The sequence below is a fragment of the Geospiza fortis genome, unplaced genomic scaffold (genome assembly GCF_000277835.1).
Source record: "Geospiza fortis unplaced genomic scaffold, GeoFor_1.0 scaffold31, whole genome shotgun sequence".
Taxonomy (NCBI): Eukaryota; Metazoa; Chordata; class Aves; order Passeriformes; family Thraupidae; genus Geospiza; species Geospiza fortis.
The window spans coordinates 286,215-306,389 of NW_005054483.1; the positions used below are offsets into that span (position 1 = coordinate 286,215).

Below are 20,175 nucleotides of genomic sequence, written 5' to 3' on the forward strand. Positions count from 1 at the left end.
CAAAGGTGTAAAAATCTTCTCAAAAATAATGACAGTACCTGGTTGGGCTCATTCAATAACCAGCCAAAGGTTTTGATGCCAAAGGCAGCCTCGTGAGCAGCCACGTCGAGGCAGGTGACAGGCTGGCCATAGACTGAGTGCAGAATCCTGCCAGGAGCTTCTGCTTTCAGGAGATAGACAATGTCCTCTGCAGCTGCCACTGCCACCGGGCTCCCCGGCACATCTGGAACCAGATTAAGGAAGTTGACCTAAAAAGAGCAGACTTTTTATTTTATTTTTTATTTTTAATTTATTCTAATACAGTCAAAAATTCTTTTGCATGTGCTGAACTGAACAAACTACTCATGTGTGTCCTGAATCATCTCAGCTATGGATTGATTGCACACAAAGATCAAGCATCAGGCTTATTTCTGAACTGTAAGACTGAGCTTTGGAGGGGGGATTAATCAGGAGTGGTTTAAATCACTTCACACCCTTTAACTGCACAGCTCCCTCCTACAGGAGAGAGGCTGCAAGACTCAATTATTCCTACACACTTCCTTCCCCTTTAAAAACAAATGCTGATACTCTGAGACAAAACAAAACTTCAGAGAATGAGTTTTAATTACAACCCTCAAAACTTCAGTGACAGAAGGTGCAACCTAAAGAAGCTGCATGAGTAGTTACAGCTTCACAAGTGACACTATTAGGCTGCCTGCAATATCCTGCCTCAGAATTAATCAGATAGTGTGGATCTGGAATGAGACCTGCAGTTTCAGCTCCAATTCTATGCGAGAAAACTGATTTACAAAATGAGCCAGCTTAGTTTACTGTTGACAAAAAAAAAAATTGAAAAAAAAACCTAAAAAAACCCAGCCAACCTCCTGCACCATATGGACTTGTGCTCATTTTCACTCCTAGCTCAAGCCAGCAGTTCACCCTTGCTCTTCAGGGATGGAAGACTCACCCTGAACCTGCTCCAAAGTCAGAGCCTCGAGCTGGTACCGCCCTGAACTAGCTCAGGCTGTAAGGCTTTTGTAAGAACCATCCCAACCCTACCAACAACAATTAATGGATCAGGAGCTCCTGTAAGGAAACAGAGTAGCCTGGAGACTCACCAATTTCTGGATTTCGAAGGTTCCTGGGGTTTGCCAGAATCCTCTGTCGTCGGGGCTCTCCAGCCTGACCTGGAAGCCAGAGGCCGTGGCCACGGCGGCGCCGCCCGGGGCCAGCGCCAGCGCCTGGAGGTGCTGGTTGTGCTGGAAGTGATGGATGGGCTCCTGGCCCAGCAGCAGGCTCCAAACACTGACAGTGCCTGCACAGGGGAAATGGCGTTAGCTCAGCTCTGACACAACCTTCAAGGAGCCTTTCAACAGCTGCAAATGGAGCTGGTGGAACAAAGGAACACACGGGGAAGAGATGGGGGCAGGACGGCTGAAATTCAGGATGCTCTGGTTCCTCTGGCCAGGGGTGCACAGGAGAATTTATGTGCTCTGGCCTGAAGCTGAAGGAGGGGATGTATAGATGGGATATTGGGAATTAGGAATTGTTCCCTGGCAGGGTGGGCAGGCCCTGGCCCTGTGGCTGGCCCTGGATCCCTGGCAGTGCCCAAGGCCAGGTTGGACATTGGGGCTTGGAGCCACCTGGGACAGTGGGAGGTGTCCCTGCCATAGCAGAGGTGAAATGGGATATGCTTTAAGGTCCCTTCCAACCCAAACCCATCTGTGATTCTGTGATTCCAGGCTCTATTGCTCTGTACCTAACTCCTAACTTCTGACTGTCCAATAACATTAGCAGCTACCTTGAGGAAGACTCTTTGACTTCTCTCACATTTCCATATTTGGAGATCAGATAAAAACAGACACCTGAAATTTTGTTCTATCAGAGAGAGGCCCTCAATTACCCCAAAACCAGTGAGGAAGAACCCACACTCCAATTTTAAGTCACTTTGCTGCATGGTCACAGAATCAGAGAATATCCAGAGCTGGAAGGGACCCCCAGGATCATCCAGCCCAGCTCCTGGCCCTGCCCAGACCCCCCAACAATCCCACCCTGTCCATCCCTGGCAGTGCTGTCCAAAGGCTCCTGAGCCAGAGGCTTTCCTCACTGCCCTGGGGAGCCTGGCCAGTGCCAGCACCCTCTGGGGGAAGAACCTTGCCCTGATCTCCACCTAAACCTCCCAACACAGCTCCATTCCCTGGGTCCTGTCCCTGGTCACCACAGAGAAAAGCTAAAGAATGCAAATCCTAAAGATAAAGGAGTGTAAGTCAAAAGAAATCATATTTATAATTGCATTTTTGCCAGCCTGGCTCCCTAGTTCTCTATTTAAAAGCATCATAATCTGAATAAGAGCAACCTGAGGCAATCAGGAGGGAACCAGAAGGGAATTGGAGCCTTCTGGGCCACCTTTGCACTGAATTGAGAAGCAATCTTCCAGCACGACAGGCAGGGCTGGAGAAGGCTCCCTTGCAGAGGAGCACGTTAATGATGAAATGATTAATGGCAGCTCTTCCTTCAGAAGGAGACATAAAAGCCCTGACAGACAGCTGTGGATGGGCACCACTGCCAGTTTGCAAACACTCCTCCCCAGTCCCAGAGGAGGTGAAGCAAGAGTGTGGTAATGAAACTGCACATAGTGAAATGGTAGCTAAATGAGTTTAAATTGATTTATGGTAGCTTTTGTAAAGATTATTTGGTATCTGGAAAGTGCTACCCATGTGAAATAATGCAGATAATCCTTAAGATCCCTGTCTAATGGCACTCCCACTGAATATTTATATTCCTCACCATGGGAATGAGTACCATAATGGGGACCATTTTTGTTTTATTAGGGATGAATATTTAAATTAATCTGCTATTTGCCTAAACAATTAGCCGCCTCTGTTTGTTTACACAAAGCCAAAACTGCAATTAGGCTTCCATCAGAAAGATCAGTCCCGACTAAAACTGTCCCGACGGAGCCGTAAGGGCTCCGAGCAGAACTTCCCAAAATGACTTCTTAGCATAATGGTAATTATGTTAATTGCTTGAAAGGTAAATAACTGCTGAACTGGGTTTGCAAAACAGACTGGTTGCACACAGCTTCAAACCAGTTAACAAATCCAAGTGGGCAGCACAGGCTGCAGCCCCTCTGCAGGGCTGAGCTGGGGCTGCTCCTCCCCAAGGCAAAGGGATGGGGAGGTCTCACCTCCAGGAGATGATTCAGCCAGGAAAAACCCCATCAGTGATAAACTGGTATCACACACAGGGAGTCAGAACTGGACTTTCGTGTCAGACCATGGATTTGGCTGCCAGGCTCCTCCAAGCAGGAGGATTTTCAATTTTTGTTCAGCAGAAAATGTATCTCAATTAAATATCAGGTTCATGAAGGGGAAAAAGAAGGTTGGTTTGCTTTCAGTGAAGCCTTTTGTTTACACATCTCTGTGATGAACATTCCACTGGGTTTAACAGTGTCTAAATGGATGAAAGTTCTAAAAAATTAAAAAACATATATATTCTGACCACAGGAGTAAACTGAGAAACCCAGAGCTCAGGGTTCTGCTCTCCAATTTTGGGCAACAAGCCACTTATTATTATTATTATTATTATTATTATTATTATTATTATTATTATTATTATTACTATTACTATTACTATTACTATTACTATTATTGCATCTCAAACATGAAAAAAATCTGTCCAAAATAAAAGATTTTAACCAGGCAAACACAGAGTGTACAAACACAGATATGTGCATTGTATTGCCCATATCATGATACGGGCAAAACATTTTAGATTACATTCCTGGTAATCTAAAAAAAAAAAAGTGACTTGTAAGGTCACAAATTCAGGTGTGATGAAGGAGCACAAAGTAAAGAGTAACCTGGAGAGTTCAAAGAATATCCTGAATTGGAAGGGATCCACAAGGATCAGGACAGAAAGAAAACAAAAAAAGCAAACACTCCACTGGATTTATAAATAGGTAAAGCTGCTATGAGGGCTAAAAGTGCTGCTCAGAATATTCTGCATTTCACTGCAGAAACAACAAAAGGTATTTATGGGTGTGCAAGTCCTTGCAGCAGTCAATCGCGTTTGGGTAAGAGCAAAAAATCCCACACCATTCCAGTTCAGGTTATTAGTGTGGCACTAAAAAAAATCAGGCAAAGATTTAGCAGTGCAGATGAGATCACTGCTCTCCACAGTCTGTCTTCCTGCCTCCAGCACTGCCCAGCACCTCATTTCCACAGCAATTCCTCTGCTGAGGTGAAGTTAAGGTTGCAGCCATATGTTATCTTTTTTATTTTTTGTAATACTGAAATCTTACTAAGTGTTAGAAGGTCACGAAAGGAAAATTATAAGCAGCGGTTTCACAGCACGCTAAAATCTGCACCATAATTGTGATTATTCCAACTGAACTCTAACAGTAACTCCCCTAAATTATTTAGAATTATGAGCAAGCTGGAAAGTGATCATGGCTCATGAAAAGAAGTGCAAGAAGCTGCTGCTGCTGGTGTGATGCTGATATTCAATGTGACAATCACCGCACCAGCCTCGTTGATCACTCTGCCCCAGATTTAACAAAAAATTCAACTCCTAACCCATGTATTTCTGAATTGTGGCCTGATGAAAGGTCCATTTATTGCCATTGACTCCAGACTGGAAAGTACTTGGATAGAACACTGAGCAGGAGGTGCTGTGCCTCAGAGTGCAGAGCTGATCCTGACTGAACTCCACATTTTGGGAGCATCACCAGCCCTGCACAGCTCTTGCTGTGTCAAAGGTGGGAGGCTGGAGGCTCCTCTCTCTCCACCAGCAGTGCTGGCAGCACAAAAGACATCCTGCAAAAGCAGCTGTTACATCTGTTTTCACACAGGTTTTTCTCTGCTATTACAGGCAACGCATTTGCTACAAAATTAAACAAACCCAAGTATCTTTTTTCCTTTAAAATCCCCTAATCCTCCGACAGGGCAAGGCAGCACAACCACAGAGCAAACAGTGTTAAATCTCATTTGTAAATATTATCCTGGCTGTGTCTGGCAGTGTCACAGAGCCTGTCTGAGCCCCTCCTGAGCTGGGCACAGCTGGCACTGCCCACCTGAGCTGCCTGTTTGGGGAGCTCAGGATGGGAGGGCTGGATGTGGGTGTGGAAGATCCCAGCTCGGATCCTAAAGACACTTTGCATCAGCTCTTCCACATTAAAACCAGCATTTGCTGTCAGCTGGTGGCTGCTGCCAGCTTTGGAAGGGATGTAAAGCAATCTACATGTGCATCATCTGAAAAAAAAAATATTTAAAACCCCAGAATTTTGTCTGTGCTGGAGCAGGGAATCCAAATGTGCTCATGGTTTACAAACTCATTCCCTTCAGCTTCTAAACACAACAGCCTGGGAAGGCCAGAAGGTGCTGAATTCACATCATCTCCATGGTGCTTGTCCTTTTTCAGAGCTGTGGTCTTGCCACCTTGATTTAAACAAAATAAACTCTATTTCACCTTTTGAAAACCCTTGGACTTGATGATCCTTGTGGGTCCCTTCCAACTCAGGCTATTCTGTGATTCTATGGCTCCATACAGGTGGGGTTTTTTTACTCCAAAGTGGGAACATGAATTTATTTCCTTGTAATTTTCAGCTATATCATATCTCTATGAAGTACAAGCAGTATAAGAAAAGCATGGGTGGAAATGAGCACCAGCCTGGAGGATCAAAACTTGGTGCTGTGAATTTTTGAGTTTGTCCCAAAACCACTTCTAGTCGTGTGTTAGTAAACACTAATTTAACCTTAGTAGACACTTGAAGTTCATTAACCAACATTTTACATTTAATTTTCATTTCTAGCAGGTCCTGAGGGTACAAAGAGTGAGAGATCAGACCTCAGTGACAAGAGCCTTTCCCTCACAGTGCCATTACCACACCAGTTCCCACCAAATGTTGCCAGATTTTACCCCTAGCACCCCTCTTCCAGGGATTTCCACACAGCACCATCCCTGGACAGTCCCTCAGAGAAGGCACAGACCCTGTTTCATTCCCAGTGTGGGGAATGGGATAGGAAATCACACTCCACTCACCCAAACCAAGAGATCTGCACCCACAGCCACCAATGGGAATAAACATCCCAGCCCCTGCTCCTGCAGTTTGCTTCTGACATTTTTTTCCTTCACTGCAGCCAGCCTGGAATGCTCCTGCTCTCTTACATCCTGGCACTGAGGGACACCAAACCCATCACTCTGCAAAGAGGGTACAGAAGGGACAACACCCCCAGGCAGCTTTAGGGGCACCAGAAAGGACAAGAGCACCGAAATCCAAAAAGCAGCGCTGCCAAAATTCCCCTCCTGGAGGCTGCAGCAGGCAGGAGCACCTCTGATCCCTGCAGCACCCACCCTCCTGTGCTTCCTCTGCAGCTTGGGAAGGCCACCAGCTCCTCACCGTGGGCCTGAGGGGGTACAAGCAGGGCAGCAGGGCTGTGTTCCCCACTGTGCCTGCAGCAGGGTGGCCGTGGCATTTAAAGGACAGCAGGAAAAAGTTCTGTTCTCCTGTTGCTGCACATTGTTTGCCAGTCAAACCATGCAACTCCAGAGCGCAGGGGGGAGAGGGATGGCTGAAGCAGACTGCTGTTTCCCAAAAGCTGTGGCTCCCAGCCAAAGGCAGGCAAGCATGGAGCAGATGGAGTCCTGGCAAGGCCTCTCCTGTCCCTGCATTAGCAGCATCTGCTCATTACCCAGAACCCTCGCCTGCTTTATCTAATGCTCCAGGAAAAGCATTTTGATTTGATTCATTTCAGTTCGGTAACGTGCAACACAATTAGTGGTAAAATCAAACTGGAGCACTGCCAGTGCTGACAATAGGAAACAAGGCAGAAGAAATATGAGGCCAGTGGGTTGGAATTCAAAAATCACAACTGTGGCTCGAGTTGCCAAGTCCCGTTGCCCCAGGTGTACATCCAGTGCCCCCACTGAGCGCTGGCACGGGCACAGGGAACTTCATTTGCTCCTCATCCATTCCTCCCTCCTCTCCCTGTCCCTGCAGCCTGAGGCTGGCACCGTCAGGAGCCACAATCCCATTTTCCTCCAAGGCCACCATGGAGTGACAACCCACTTTGGCCAGGGCATCCCAGGAGGACATCCCTGTGTCCTTGGTGTGCCTGGGGAAGGAGCTGAGGAGCAGAGCAGGGCAGGCAGTGCCTGCCAGCCCTTCCCTGGGATGGGGAACCAGGGCCAGCACCACGGGAGCCCTGCGGGACCGGGAGCAGCCGATGGTGTTGGGGCCAGCCAGGGATTCGCCAGGGAAGTCTAGACTGCCTGACAGCACCACCTCCAACACGAGCAGATGGTTTCTCTGGGTTAGTCAAACTTACAAACAAAGAGGAAAGGGAGCTGGAAAAGTACAACAAAGAACAATCAAACACATTATCTTCAAAGCCGTCCGCTCCCTCCCCAAAATTTAAAATAACTCTCTCCAGCAAACTGTAAATATGTGCTTTCGGCTTGCAGTTAGTAAACATTGCTAAAATGGGTCTTTTTATTTCCCTATTCCCATAGAAACTAATCTATTCTGACCAAGGCTTCTCAAATCAGAGTAACTGCCATATCACAGAGCCTATTAAAATCTCTACCCAAAAGAATAAAAGACGCCGAGCTTTATGCAAACTAGTTCAGTCACAGCACTGACAGCAAGGGATATGACAGGCAAAAAACCCAGACAAATTATTAGATTAGTCAGTGGGAAACTAGAAAACAAACAAAAGACCCTCTGCTAGCTGTTGCTTGGAACACTGGAAAAAAAGCCAGCACTTAAACCTGTGTTATAATTTCCTATGACTCCAGTAAATAATATTAATAACATCAGATTTGCTGTTGTCAGAAAATGTTGCTTATTAACAATTTTTACCACAGAAAACCATCCTGGCATGATCCAAGCTAGAAAAACAGCTAAGGATGTTAAGAATCTTAAAACACATAAAGCATTTAATTTACTTCTAAAATAAAAGTATGGATTAGGGATTTTGTTTGGATTATCCACCTTCTGTTTTGTTGTCACCTGCAGACACACCAGGATCAAAGACAGTGTGTGTACAAAGCTCTCTAGACTTACAAATACTCTTTATTTATACCCAAGAGACATTTTAAGTATCAAATTTTACATTTTAAAGATGATGGGAGTGGGGTTCTGCCCGAGCCCCTCAGTTTAGGATCCCAGTTGGGCAGCACTGTCCAAACCTGACTTTTTTAATTGCTGTTCCCACATCCAGAAGATGTTGGTCTCTGGCTCTTGTTGTCCATTATAGAAACCCTCTAAGGATATTTAAAACAATGCACACAACCAGGATTTTATGAGGGTTTCACTAAATATTAGGTGAAAGCTTTCATTTCTTTAAATCCAAGTATATAACAACAACCCAGCACTGCAAACCAACACTTCAGTGCATCCACACACCACGCCAAGAGTGAGAGGGATGGGGATTAATCAGCCATCCAAGTTTACCACCATCCCCATAACAAAGCTCCACAGCACCCCAAGGGAGTTTTGGCCAGAGGAGAAGGCTGGTGGAAGAATATTTAATATTTTTATAGCAAAACAAGTTATTTGCTTAAGATAGCTTGGCTGGACTACAGCCTGGCACTCGAGCTTTGTGCAGCAGCTCCAGTAGGAATTAAAGCTCAGCTTTAATGGGTGCTATGTTCCAATGCCTCCTAATGCATTTAGGGTTATTGGCCAACTTTCTCACATAAAAGCAAGTGTGTGTGTGTGTGTGGATACACAGGATTACAGACACACAAAAAGCTGAGCACAGCTGCTTCATTTTTGTAAAGCTTTTTTTTTTTTTTTATTTGCTGTTGTTTTAATAGGGAGGAGAGTTGTGCTTGCTCACCGTTCTCGTGGGCAGCCACGGCCAGGGAGCTGTTGATCCTCACAAAGGAGACGTGTGGCAGGGCTCCAGCCCCTTCAGGGCCTGGCACTGCTGCCAGCACAGGGGCTCTGTAGTCCCAGGTGCGGGTGTCCCACAGCTTCACTTCCCCTGAGCTGTACCTGCAAAACAAGGGCAGCCATCACCCACCTGAGAAATAAATCAGAGAGAATTTTTACAACTTGATGGAAGGCTTAGGTAGAGAGGTAAGACTTGTTTTCTCTTCTTCTCTCTGTGCTTCTCCAGGAAAAATCCTGGGAGAGAAAATTATTATGTCTCTCTCTGTTCAGAGGATGTGAATGCCACAGCACAGTATGGATCTGTATGCAAACTGTGCACATAACCATAGTTATAAAGAATCTGAAGGATTGTGTTGTATAAATTTATCTGACCGTTCAGAGTCCATCCACAAACAAACAGGAAAAATCCTGGGAGAGAAAATGATGTCTCTCTCTGTTCAGAGGATGTGAATGCCACAGCATAGTATGGATCTGTATGCAAACTGCATATAACCCCAGTTATATAGAACTGGAAGGATTGTGTTATATAAATTTATCTGACCATTCAGAGTCCATCCACAAACAACTTCAAAAACTAAATCATTTGACAAATCCAATTAAAACAAGAGGATAGATCATAGTTAGATGACTTGTTTAAAACACAGAGTTTTACACCTTAACTAAAAAACTTTACAAAATAATTGATTGTTGTAGTGACAATGTTAGTGATAGTGCCTTGCACACTTCACTGTGCACAGCAAACAATAAACAAAGCTATCAAAGAAGTTTTTTTCTGTTCGAGAGAGAGAGAAATGTGGGAAATGAATTTGTAGAGAATTCTCAAAGCCTGGCAGAAGGCCCACACAGTGTGCATCTGTATGCAAACCTTGAGATAAGAAATGCTGACTTAGGAATGCCATGGAATAGGACAGACATTGTTGGGAGAGAAATGGAGCTAGAAACAAGTTTCAAAGGATGGGCTCACAAGACTGGTTACTTTAGAGAAATAAAACTATGAAAGATGCATTGTGGTGGGACCCACAAGGTGTTATTTTAGATTATTGTCTTTAAGGCATTTACAGCACAGTGTGGCAAAATGCTGACAGGCCAAGAAACACTTATAGTGTATTGTAGTTAGGAAACAGTTGGCTTCTGATTGTGATGGTGTGAATTATAACATCTCTATTGCTTCACCCTTCTCATGAGACTGAAAATGCAATAAAAGTTTTTCAAACACCTCTCAGTTGCCCCATTTCTGGGTCAGAAACAGTCACAATCCAACACCAACAACCCCACAGCACCTGCAAGGAGGTGGCTGCAGCAGAAGGAGGAAGGAACAAGGATGGGTTCAAACAGCTCCCAGACTGATCCACCCCAGCCCCCTGGGCACAAAACCATCAGCTTTGCCCATTTCAGTCTCATTTATTGAACATGGCACCAAAGTCTACCAGGGCAGGCAGATAAATGAAATTGGAGCTACAAGGAATGGTGTGGCCAGCAGGAGCAGGGCAGTGGTTCTGGCCCTGTGCTCAGCACTGGTCAGGCTGCACCCTGAGTGCTGTGTCCAGTCCTGGGGCCTTCAGTTTGGGAAGGATATAGAGGGGCTGGGGTGTGTCCAGAGAAGGGAAACAAGGCTGGTGAGGGGCTTGGAACACAAGGCCTGTGAGGAACTGTGAGTCCTGTGAGCTCCTGAGGGAGCTGGGGTTGTTTAGCATGGAAAAAGAAGGGTCAGGGGTGACTTTATCACTCTCTACAACCCCCTGACAGGAAGCTGTAGGCAGGGAGGGTTGGTCTCTTCTCCCAAGCAACAACTGACAGAATGAGAGGACACAAGCTGAGCCAGAGGAAGTTTAGGTTAAACATCAGAAAAGAATTCTTCACTGAAAGAGAGACTGTGCCCAGGGAGGTGGTGTATCATTGTCACAGCTTTTAATGAAGGGATGGCAGCACAGCTGGCCTAAGAAGGATTTACTGCTCAGACAAACATCAGTCTCAGAGGCTGTGAGATTTCAGAGGAGCAAGCAATCAGCCATAGCTCAAAATGGTCACAAGTTCCTTGTTACAAGACAATATAGAACTTTCTAACCCAATGAATAGATGCCATAAGGTTTATTTTGCTTTTCTAACCTACCACCTTTACTTCTACTGCACTGAGGGTATTTTTGTCCAATAGGCTTCTGTCTCACAGGCACACAGATGCTTCTATCATAACTTCTAAACTCTCAGCTTATTCCATACAACCCCACCCCTACATTGTAAACCCTTCACCACCTTATCAATGCAGTTTCTCACTTACTTAAGGCATATTCTTATAACTATAGAAACATAAGTTTATGATTTTTCCACTTAATGTCCATGTGTTGTATTTTTACATCAATCCAACCTTTTTCTAAGGCTGCAGATCAAACCCTTTAGCATCTGTGGAAGTTTCTGTTTTTGCAGTTCCCACAGTGGTGGAGTCACTGTCCCTGGATGTGGCACTCAGTGCCATGGTTCAGCTGATGAGGAGCTGCTGGGTCACAGGTTGGACTTGATGTTCTCAAAGGACTTTTCCAACCCAGTTCATTCTGAGCCACAACAACTGAGCCACCACAATCAGTATCCACTTTACAAAGGGAGAGCCAGGCTCAAGAGGTAAAAGGAAATCAGGAACAAGCCTAAATTACCTCGTGGCAAAACTTCAAACTGGTTCTTTTCAGTCTTTCAAGACTTCTGGTTGTGTTAAACCAGAGCATTTATCTATGACCATACCAGCACCCACCCAACCTGCTGCTCTTTATAGGAAGAAATTTCTTTTTATAGAAGAAATTTCTTGATGTGTCATCAACAGATCAATTTACCTACATCTCTGAAGACTAATTGATACAACTAAGTGTTGTCTTTAGAATTAAGGTTCCTTTTTTTCAGCAGGCTCACTAAAATATCACAAAACCTGTAATTCAACATCAGCTTGTCAATGAGGAAATAAAGAAACAGAACTAAACTTTTCAGATAATATTGAATATATGTGAATGACAGGTTGTTACACAGCAAACAATGGATAAACTGCTCTGGGCCATCTACGACCACACAAAAGATTATTAAAGAAAAAAATCACAAAAAAAGCAGAGAGGCTTCTACAACTGGTCAAAGACCACAGTTCTATACTTATTTAAGGCCAGTTTTGACAAAACTGTGATAATTAACACTGTCAGATGTCTTCCTCTGGCACAGCTGACACTTGGATTCTTTTGGAAAACGAAAGGTGCTTCCTGCTCTGTCACCTGTGTTGTTACATCCTGATTTTTGGGGGAAAAGTATAATGGAAGAGTGATTCTTACCAGCCTCAGAGGTCTGGTGGTTGGGAATCTGGCTGTGCTTATGAGGAAAAAAGCAGTTAATTACAAGAAAAAGAAGGAAAGGAAGGTTTAGGAGATGTGGGAGTTGCACTCAGGTTTCCCAGTTCTCTGGGCAGTGCCATGCCCGGGGCTCCTGGTACTGGGAGCAGATCCCTCCCCACCTCCTGGTGAAACGGCTCCAATTTACAGGAGGAATTAAAGTGCCCAGGGGGGTGGTGAAATCTGTCAGGCAGAGAGAGATGCACATTAATTGATCAGGAAGAGAGGGAAGCCTGTCCTTGTCACCTGCCTCCTCTGCTGTGCCTTACAGAGAGCACCCAGGGAAATGGGAACAGGGTGGGACACTTCTCCCTTTCCCTCCCTCTGCAAACGAGACCCAAACCCCTCTGAATCCTGCTTTCATTCCCAATTTACAGCAGCACAATCTAACAAGAACAGGCCAAGAAAGAAGCTTCCCCACAGCAAAATGTTTCACGTTGGATTGGACACAGAGCACAGATCAGATCGCAACAAATCTCCTCAGTTTGCAAAACTGGAAAAGGCTCATTTTGCTTCAAAATCTGGATATAAACCACAACAGGACAGGTGATTGCAGGCCCCTTCAGTAAGAGGCACTCAATGTTTTGGAAGCATTTTAATTTTGAACTGATTTTTGTTTCCTTACGTTAGGGTTGGTTGGGGTCGTGTTTTTGAGCTTCTCCTCACTGCCAAGAGCAGCAGATTCCTCCCAAGAGAAGCCAAAATTCTCTTGTCACTGAAAAGTGAGTTCCAGACATAAAACACTGGTAGACTGGACAGAACTCAGTGACAGAATATTTGTTTCCATCTCTAAATAAACAAGGAAGAACAGCATCTCCTCCTGGTGTAGCTCTCACACAGTCCAGGCTGGAGATGTAAAAACAAAGACTGAGAGGAGGAGAAAATGGCACAAGAAGAGGAGAGAGTCAGGGCTGGATAATTCTCAAGGCACACTGGATCTGGTTTCTCTACACAGCCTGGAACACAAGGGATCCACCAAAAATAACAATGCATTGACTGTAAACCTGGAATTGAAGAAACAACATCACAGCACTACAGTAAATCCTTAAACTAATTTCATCTCAGAATTCAACCAAGTCAAAATTTAGTTTGAAATGTTCTTTTTTCAAGAAGAACCACCTGAATCACCTCTGAGCCAAGCTCAAACTGGAGCAGCACCACCAAACACTTCTGGCCATTGGTTTGAAATCAATTTGATGATGAAATAAATTCTGATGTGTTTGTGCTGGGACCTGTTTGGCAGGGTCTGCACCAGCCCACCCTGCAGCCTCCTCCTCCTCCTCCTCCACTCCCTGGAGGATCAGTTCATGCTGGAGAGCTCCCACTCCTGTCCATGGAGCCACACTGCTCTCTCAGCCCTTGCCAGGACCTGCAGACACCACAATTTGTTCCCAGAGAGTTCTGACACTGCCCAACAATCCCTGAGAGCATCCTGTGCTCCTCCAGTGACACAGACCAAGGAGACTCCAGGAGAACCCTGCAAGAGCCACCAAAGCTCACCCAGGGATGTCCAGAAATCCCAGCAGTGCCAGCACAGGAGAAGTTCCTCAGGAAGGTTCCCAAGGTTCTCCTGTATCCCTCCTCCCCCATTTCTCACCATTCCCATCCTTCCCAGGGCAGTCCCACAGAGCAGAGCTGAAGGATTGGGAGAGATATTCCACAAGACTGGTGGGATCATGAGTGGAGCTGCAGGTCTGGGCAGGGAAGCAGCCTGGGGAAATGGGAGATAGAAACCAGCTCCTCCACTGCCCATTTCCAGTGTGCACTGGGCCTGCACCAGGACTGAACTGGAAAAATTTCAGACACAGATGAATCCAATTCAGAAACAAACAAACAAAAAAAAAAAATTTAATGCTGTTGTAAAGAGCACCACACTTTCAATTTGTAACCACAACAAAAGGCTTTTAAACTATTAAAGGACTGCCTTGCTGTAAAAAAAAATAAAAAGGCTGCTTTATTGCAGATAATTGGCAAATCTGCCCTATCAACAGAGCTGGCTGGAGAGAGGAACACACTGCACTATTTCTAGATAATTTCAAGATTTCTATTCATTTCCCACCACAACTTCTACATTTTGCCCTGTAAATTTCATTTGGATCACTGAATGAAATAACCCCAGATACAAGTCCTGCCCAAGAACAAGCCCAGCACTCCAAACCCACTCAGTTACTGAATTTTCTACCAAGATGGCAAAGAAATGCCCACTTAGCTTCCTGCTGGAGTGAAAAAAAAAACCAAAACCAACTCAAAACTCCCTTCCTGTTTAACACAGCAATGATCCCATCCTGTTTGCTCTGACACCAGGAGCATTCAGCTGCTGCTGCTTTCCCCTGATGGGTGCCATGAGCTGATGAGAGCAGTGCAGGTAAATCCTCCAACACCTGACACCACTGAGCACATCCACCAACCCAACCCCAAACCCTAAAACAACCCATATTACAGACCACACCTGCTTCATTTCACTTAGAAATGCTGTCCAAAGTCCTGCTCTCCTGAGCACAACAGGGAGCAACAAGAAGCCTGTTGTTCACAAGGCTGATTTCCCCCTCTCCTGACACCCCTTCCCTGATTCCTTCCACCACACCACATCTGGCTCCCAGCTCTCTCTACTCACACATTTTTCCTTCTCTGATGTTCAACAGAGCCTCTCCACACAAATAACTCAGCTTCTTTGATGGACTCACATTCCACTTTGCCCTTGTTCTTTGGAATATTTCAGTACAGACACATGAGAAGCAGCAGCAGAGAAGAGACAAGCTGTATTTTTCTAAATATACTTCTCCTCAACAAGCCCATTCTGTAATTCTGGCCAGATATGGATCTAGCTGTAAAAATTAGACTGGATGTTCAGGAAAGATGCATCAAAACCTTGCTGAAATGGAGCAACAATAGGTGGAATGCATACGGCATAGAAAAACTGGGAGAAATTAAATTAATATACAATAAAAATACCCACTCACTAACCAAAAGCATTGTGACTACTTTTTAGTGGCAGTAATGAGATGGACATTTTGCTTGTGCTCTCCCACATGAGTGAAAGCAGAAGGAGCTGGGGGTAAAAGCTGCTGCTGCCCCACGATGAATGTCTGGGAAGCAGGTGGTGGAGTGCAGAGCACATGTGGGAGGGAAGCAGAGCTGGAGGCTGGCACAGCTCTAATGAAGTGGTGCTGAAGAGGCAGACGATTTCATAAGGAGAAAAACATCAGGAAACTGGTCAAAACACAGAATCTCATCTGAAAAAGCTCCACTGTGCTGGATAGCAATAGCCAGAACAAATTTGGGGAAGAGGAGGAGGGGGAGGCTGATCCCTCTCCAGAGCCCCAGATGTCTTTATGGTTGCCTAATGACAATTATACTCAACCAATTAAGACACTGCTATCACAGTTGCATTGTTAGTAAGGCTTTGGCCCTGAGTGTTGATGGCTGTCTAATTAGTGTTTGTGCAAAGTACAACTGCAACTAATATATAAACTGACAAATACACAAAAGAAAAACTGTTAACAGGAACATTTTCCAAACATTTGAGACTCCGCTCATTCAGTCCATGGCAGCAGCAAAGACAAACTGCTTTCCTTCATGGCTGGGGTACTGCTGGCACTGCAGATTTTCACTTCAAACCACAGGGTCAACAGGGCCCTTGCTGGGTTTCTGTTCAGACAGGATGCTGGTGCCACTCACTTTTGGTGCTGCCTCGAGCACACTCCTCCAGGGCAAGGCTTGCTGCACCAAATCGGGCTGGTCACCAAAGGCTTCTGATAAAACCCACCAGAAACCAGTTTACATTTTCCATATTTTCTCTAAAGAATCTGTAGCAAAGAAAAGGAAGGAGAAAGAACCCCCTTTGTTTCACAGTCAGGTCTGATTTCCAGAAGGCAAAGTCTGTTCGGTTTCCAGATACCTGCGGTGATCAACAAACCAAAAAAAAAAAAAAACCCAACAACTTTGTTTCAGGCAGTCAGTGACCATCTGTTAATACTCAAAAGATCTTATTATGAAGTCCTTACAATGTCAGTGCATTTTATTGAAGTCAGTAGGAATTTTGCTGCAGTAACAGTCTCTGTTTAAACAGATGCCTGTTGATAAGCAAGTAAAATAATGAGTATTTTGCATTGTCTTGCTCCAACAAGCACCTCAGAGTTTTCATCCTTATTCCACCAAAAGCAACTCTCCAGTCCTTCCTGTGTTTAATTAAGGTATCAGCCAGTGCCCCCCTCAGCAGGCTCAAAGAATAAGGCCCAATTAAAAATGCAAACTCAAGCCCAAACACGTTCAAATTGGTTCAGATTGACCCTGAGCTCCATGTTCTCTCCCAGGCTCAAGTGAGACAGTGACATTTCAATGTCCAGTTTCAAAACAGCTCCTCATCAGAACCATGGCATGTTGGGAGGTATCAATCACAGTGAAAAACCAGAATTCAAGGGATTCTAGCACCTTCTTTGTATCCCTCTGAAGTGAGGGATGAGTGATGGACAGCTCAGAAACGTCTACCACAGTGTGAGGAGCTTCAAAGACTGGAAAAGGTAAAAGTTCCCCATTCTCCCTGCATTCTCATTCCCAGGTACTTGGAGGCATTGATTTTGCCAACTCTAACCAACAGGTAGCTTGGCTGAAGGATTCCTTAAGGAAAAGATTCAGGAAAAACTAATAGCAGCAGAAAAGAGCTATGGCAGAAAGGAATATAAATAGAACACAATGGCCAAAAATAAAACACAAATGGAACATGGAAGAGAAAATTTTCTATTACATAGCAGAAAGCTACACCATAAAACACAAGGAGAAACAGATGGGGGTAAACCAAAACCAGAGTCTGAAACAATCCTAATGCTGGTAGAAGAATGCAGAGTAGAAAATTAATCTCCCTGATTTCATCCAAATGTACTTTTGAGTCGCCTGATATATGAGTGCAGCCATGAAAAATGTGACTAATGTGTCCCAAAATGGATCTGGAAGCACTTTCAGATTTAGCATGTAGGAAATCCATTCTGAGCATCCTCATGATCAGTTCCCAAACTCTTCTGCTGGGAACCCAACTTTCCAATTTACCAACCCACGCCCATCTGTGGACCCCTCACAAATATGGAGCTGCAGAGAGCTTCTAGCTTCCTTTTTAGGGCTTTATTTAGGAAATTATCCCTCAAGAAAGTGGGTTAAGCTGCTGGAGTGTGTAGTTCTGCAGCTTAGCACTGTGATCTGTAACAAAATTAACATTTCACCATCCTCACTGCTTCTGCCTCACCTTCTATATTAAGTGCATGCAAATGTCATACCAAGGGAACAGAAACAAGCCAAAGGGTTGTACTGTAAGGAAAACATTTTAATGAACATTTATAAAAGCAGCAATTAGAAAAAACCACACTGTTTCTAATAATTTGATTTTTAAGGCAAAAAAATCTCCTGTCCCCTAGCTCAAGGTTCCAGTGGCTTGCATCAGCCCAGGCCCATTAATTAAAGCAGCTGCTCTACCAAGGAAACACATTACTGTGGGTTCAGGAGAAAAAAAAATTATCTTTTCCATAATAATTCAGGAGGCATTGTGATGCAATTTGGGAAGGCTCTGCTCCATCAGCCCTATCATGTCACAAAGGACAAAGCACAGATAAAACAGTGGCTCCAGTTGCAGACAGAGGTGAGAAAACACCACTGGAGGATGCTGGAAATTGATCTGTTTGCTCTGGAAGGAACACAAACTGCAACAGGCTGCAAGCAGCAGAGAGGAGGGGCAGCACCTCCAGAGCTCCAGGCACTGATGGTGACAGCCCAAAGAGTAAAAATGAAATCTTCAAGAAGTTTAGTAGAAAGAAGGATGGGTTTGTCTGGCCTTAGTAGAAAAAACCCAGGATTTACAAGCTCAAAATTACTGTCTGTGCCTGAGAACACTGAAGGCATCACTGAGCACATCCCTGCAGCAGCAAAACCCAGAGGCAAACCAAGAGCTCCAGACAGGCTGCAAAAGCAGCTTCTACAGAGTCAGATCAGGCTTCATAAATGAAAAAACACCCAAACCAAAAAACTCCCTTCCTGTTTAACACAGCAATGATCCCATCCTGCTTGCTCTGACACCAGGAGCATTCAGCTGCTTTCCCCTATGGGTGCCATGAGCTGACGAGTGCAGCGCAGGTAAATCCTCCCACACCTGACACCACTGAGCACACCCAACAACCCAAGCCCACCCTGGGTTTCACCCGAAAGGTTTTTTTGCAGGAGCTGGCAGAAAAGGCAGCCTGGCTGTCACTAACACCACCTTACCTAAGCCCCTGCTCATGTGTCACCTGAGCCCTCTGAACTCATGATGTCATTCCCCTGCTCAGGTGAAAAGAGGAGCCCTGACACTGCTCCTCAACAATGATGAGAGTGAGTGAAGAGAGCACAAAAGGTCTGGGGAAGGTTGAAGAAAAAAGCAATCATTTTCACCTTCTGCTTTGTTTGACATCTTGGCTTGCAGTCACTGGGAGGGGAGGGAGAAACTCTGAAAGTTGTGGCATCGTGGAAGTGAAATTTAGGCAATTAATCAAGGCAGGGGTTTATTCAGGCTGTTGGAAGTCTTCGGTTTGTTAACTTTGATTCATTTTCATTACTAATTAATATTTTGGTTTCCTCAGGTCTGCACACTGAATTAAGATGCAAGAGCTAATAATAAATACCTTGAGAATAACCCACAAGCCCTATAGCAAAAAAATCCAAATTAGATGAGAGTTGACATGAAGTTTTTAAAAGTGCAGGAAAGCTTTTTCAAGCCTTTCGGGCTAGTTTCACACATCATTATGAAACTAAAGAGAGTGGCAAGCCCAGCTTCTAAAAAGTCATTTGCAGGTCACCTTTGAGCAGGAGCAAAGTGGAGTGCAAGGTGATGGAAGAGAACAAAGGAACTCACCATAAAGGAGCAGCTACTTGTGTGGAGATGTTGCTCAAAATGAGTTAAACTGAAAGGCCCAAATTGTTTGTGAGTGCTCCCAGAATGAAGACAACTGTATAAAATCATGTCAGCATGAGAAATAAATGTCCAGATTCCCCTAACAAACCACACAGGATATTAAGGAAGCTCTTCCTTGGCTTCTCATTGCCTTTACCAAGCATCACTTGGGGAAACATCACCTGTGCCAGGTGTGCCCCACCCTGAAAAGGGAGGAATGTGAATCTGTTGGTTTATCAAGGCAATCAGCACATGAATCTCACCAGTCCTAACTCCTCAAATCTCAAGGAAAGCTGGCAGTACTTAGGGGGGAAGGCAGAAAACATCTGAAATTAAAATTTCAAGAGAAGCCAGGGCTGATTTCCCAGTCTGTAAGAGGTGCAGGGACTCCTCACAGCATCTGCTAAATCAGTTTGTGGCCAAGCTCTTCACTACCAGGCCACCACTCAGTCATGGAAAACTGAAGAAAAAAGAAAGAAAGAAGATGATACTTGATAGTTCTGGGTCTTGGGAAGGGTTCTCTGACTCTGGTCTCTCTCTTTTGTTTTATTTTCAGAGCCATCAGCAGCAGCAGTGAAGCCACAGTGCTTTTTCTGCAAGCATTAAAAAATTAACACATCCCCCTCAAAGCCTGCCTGGGGTGGTTTTAGGGGTGAGCTGTGAGGTGAGATGGGCACCAGCAGCACAAGGCAAGCTCACCCCAGGGCTCAGCACAGCCACAGGTGAGTATTTCAGAGCCAGTCAGGAGCAACAGGCTCAGGACATGTCATGGACATGTCACACCACGGGATCCTCTGGAACGGCAAGGTCAAACAAGGACCACATGCATGTTCTGAGATCACATTGTCCAGGAGGACACAACCTCTGAGAAAAAGGTAGCAAAAGAAAAAAATGTGGCAAAAAAAGAAGCAATTTTAGTGTCTGAACGAGCATTTGCTTAAAAAAAGCCCCATATAAATCCAGATTTTAGTAAGAGAAAGTGAAGCAATGAAGGGATTCTGCACAGCAAATGACAGCATTAGGCACAGAGA

At 44.9% G+C, this 20,175-nt stretch overlaps 1 protein-coding gene across 1 annotated transcript in view; it reads right to left on the reverse strand.

Annotated features, from left to right (window-relative positions):
* FBXW8 (F-box and WD repeat domain containing 8) overlaps positions 1 to 20,175 on the reverse strand; it is a 60,662-nt gene that overhangs the window by 23,560 nt on the left and 16,927 nt on the right. Inside the window, exons 5-7 of the mRNA XM_005428445.2 lie at positions 8,823 to 8,980; positions 1,098 to 1,294; positions 39 to 248 (exon numbers count right to left, since the gene is read on the reverse strand). Coding sequence (XP_005428502.1) covers positions 39 to 248; positions 1,098 to 1,294; positions 8,823 to 8,980 — 565 coding nt within the window. The remainder of the gene's footprint in view (positions 1 to 38; positions 249 to 1,097; positions 1,295 to 8,822; positions 8,981 to 20,175) is intronic.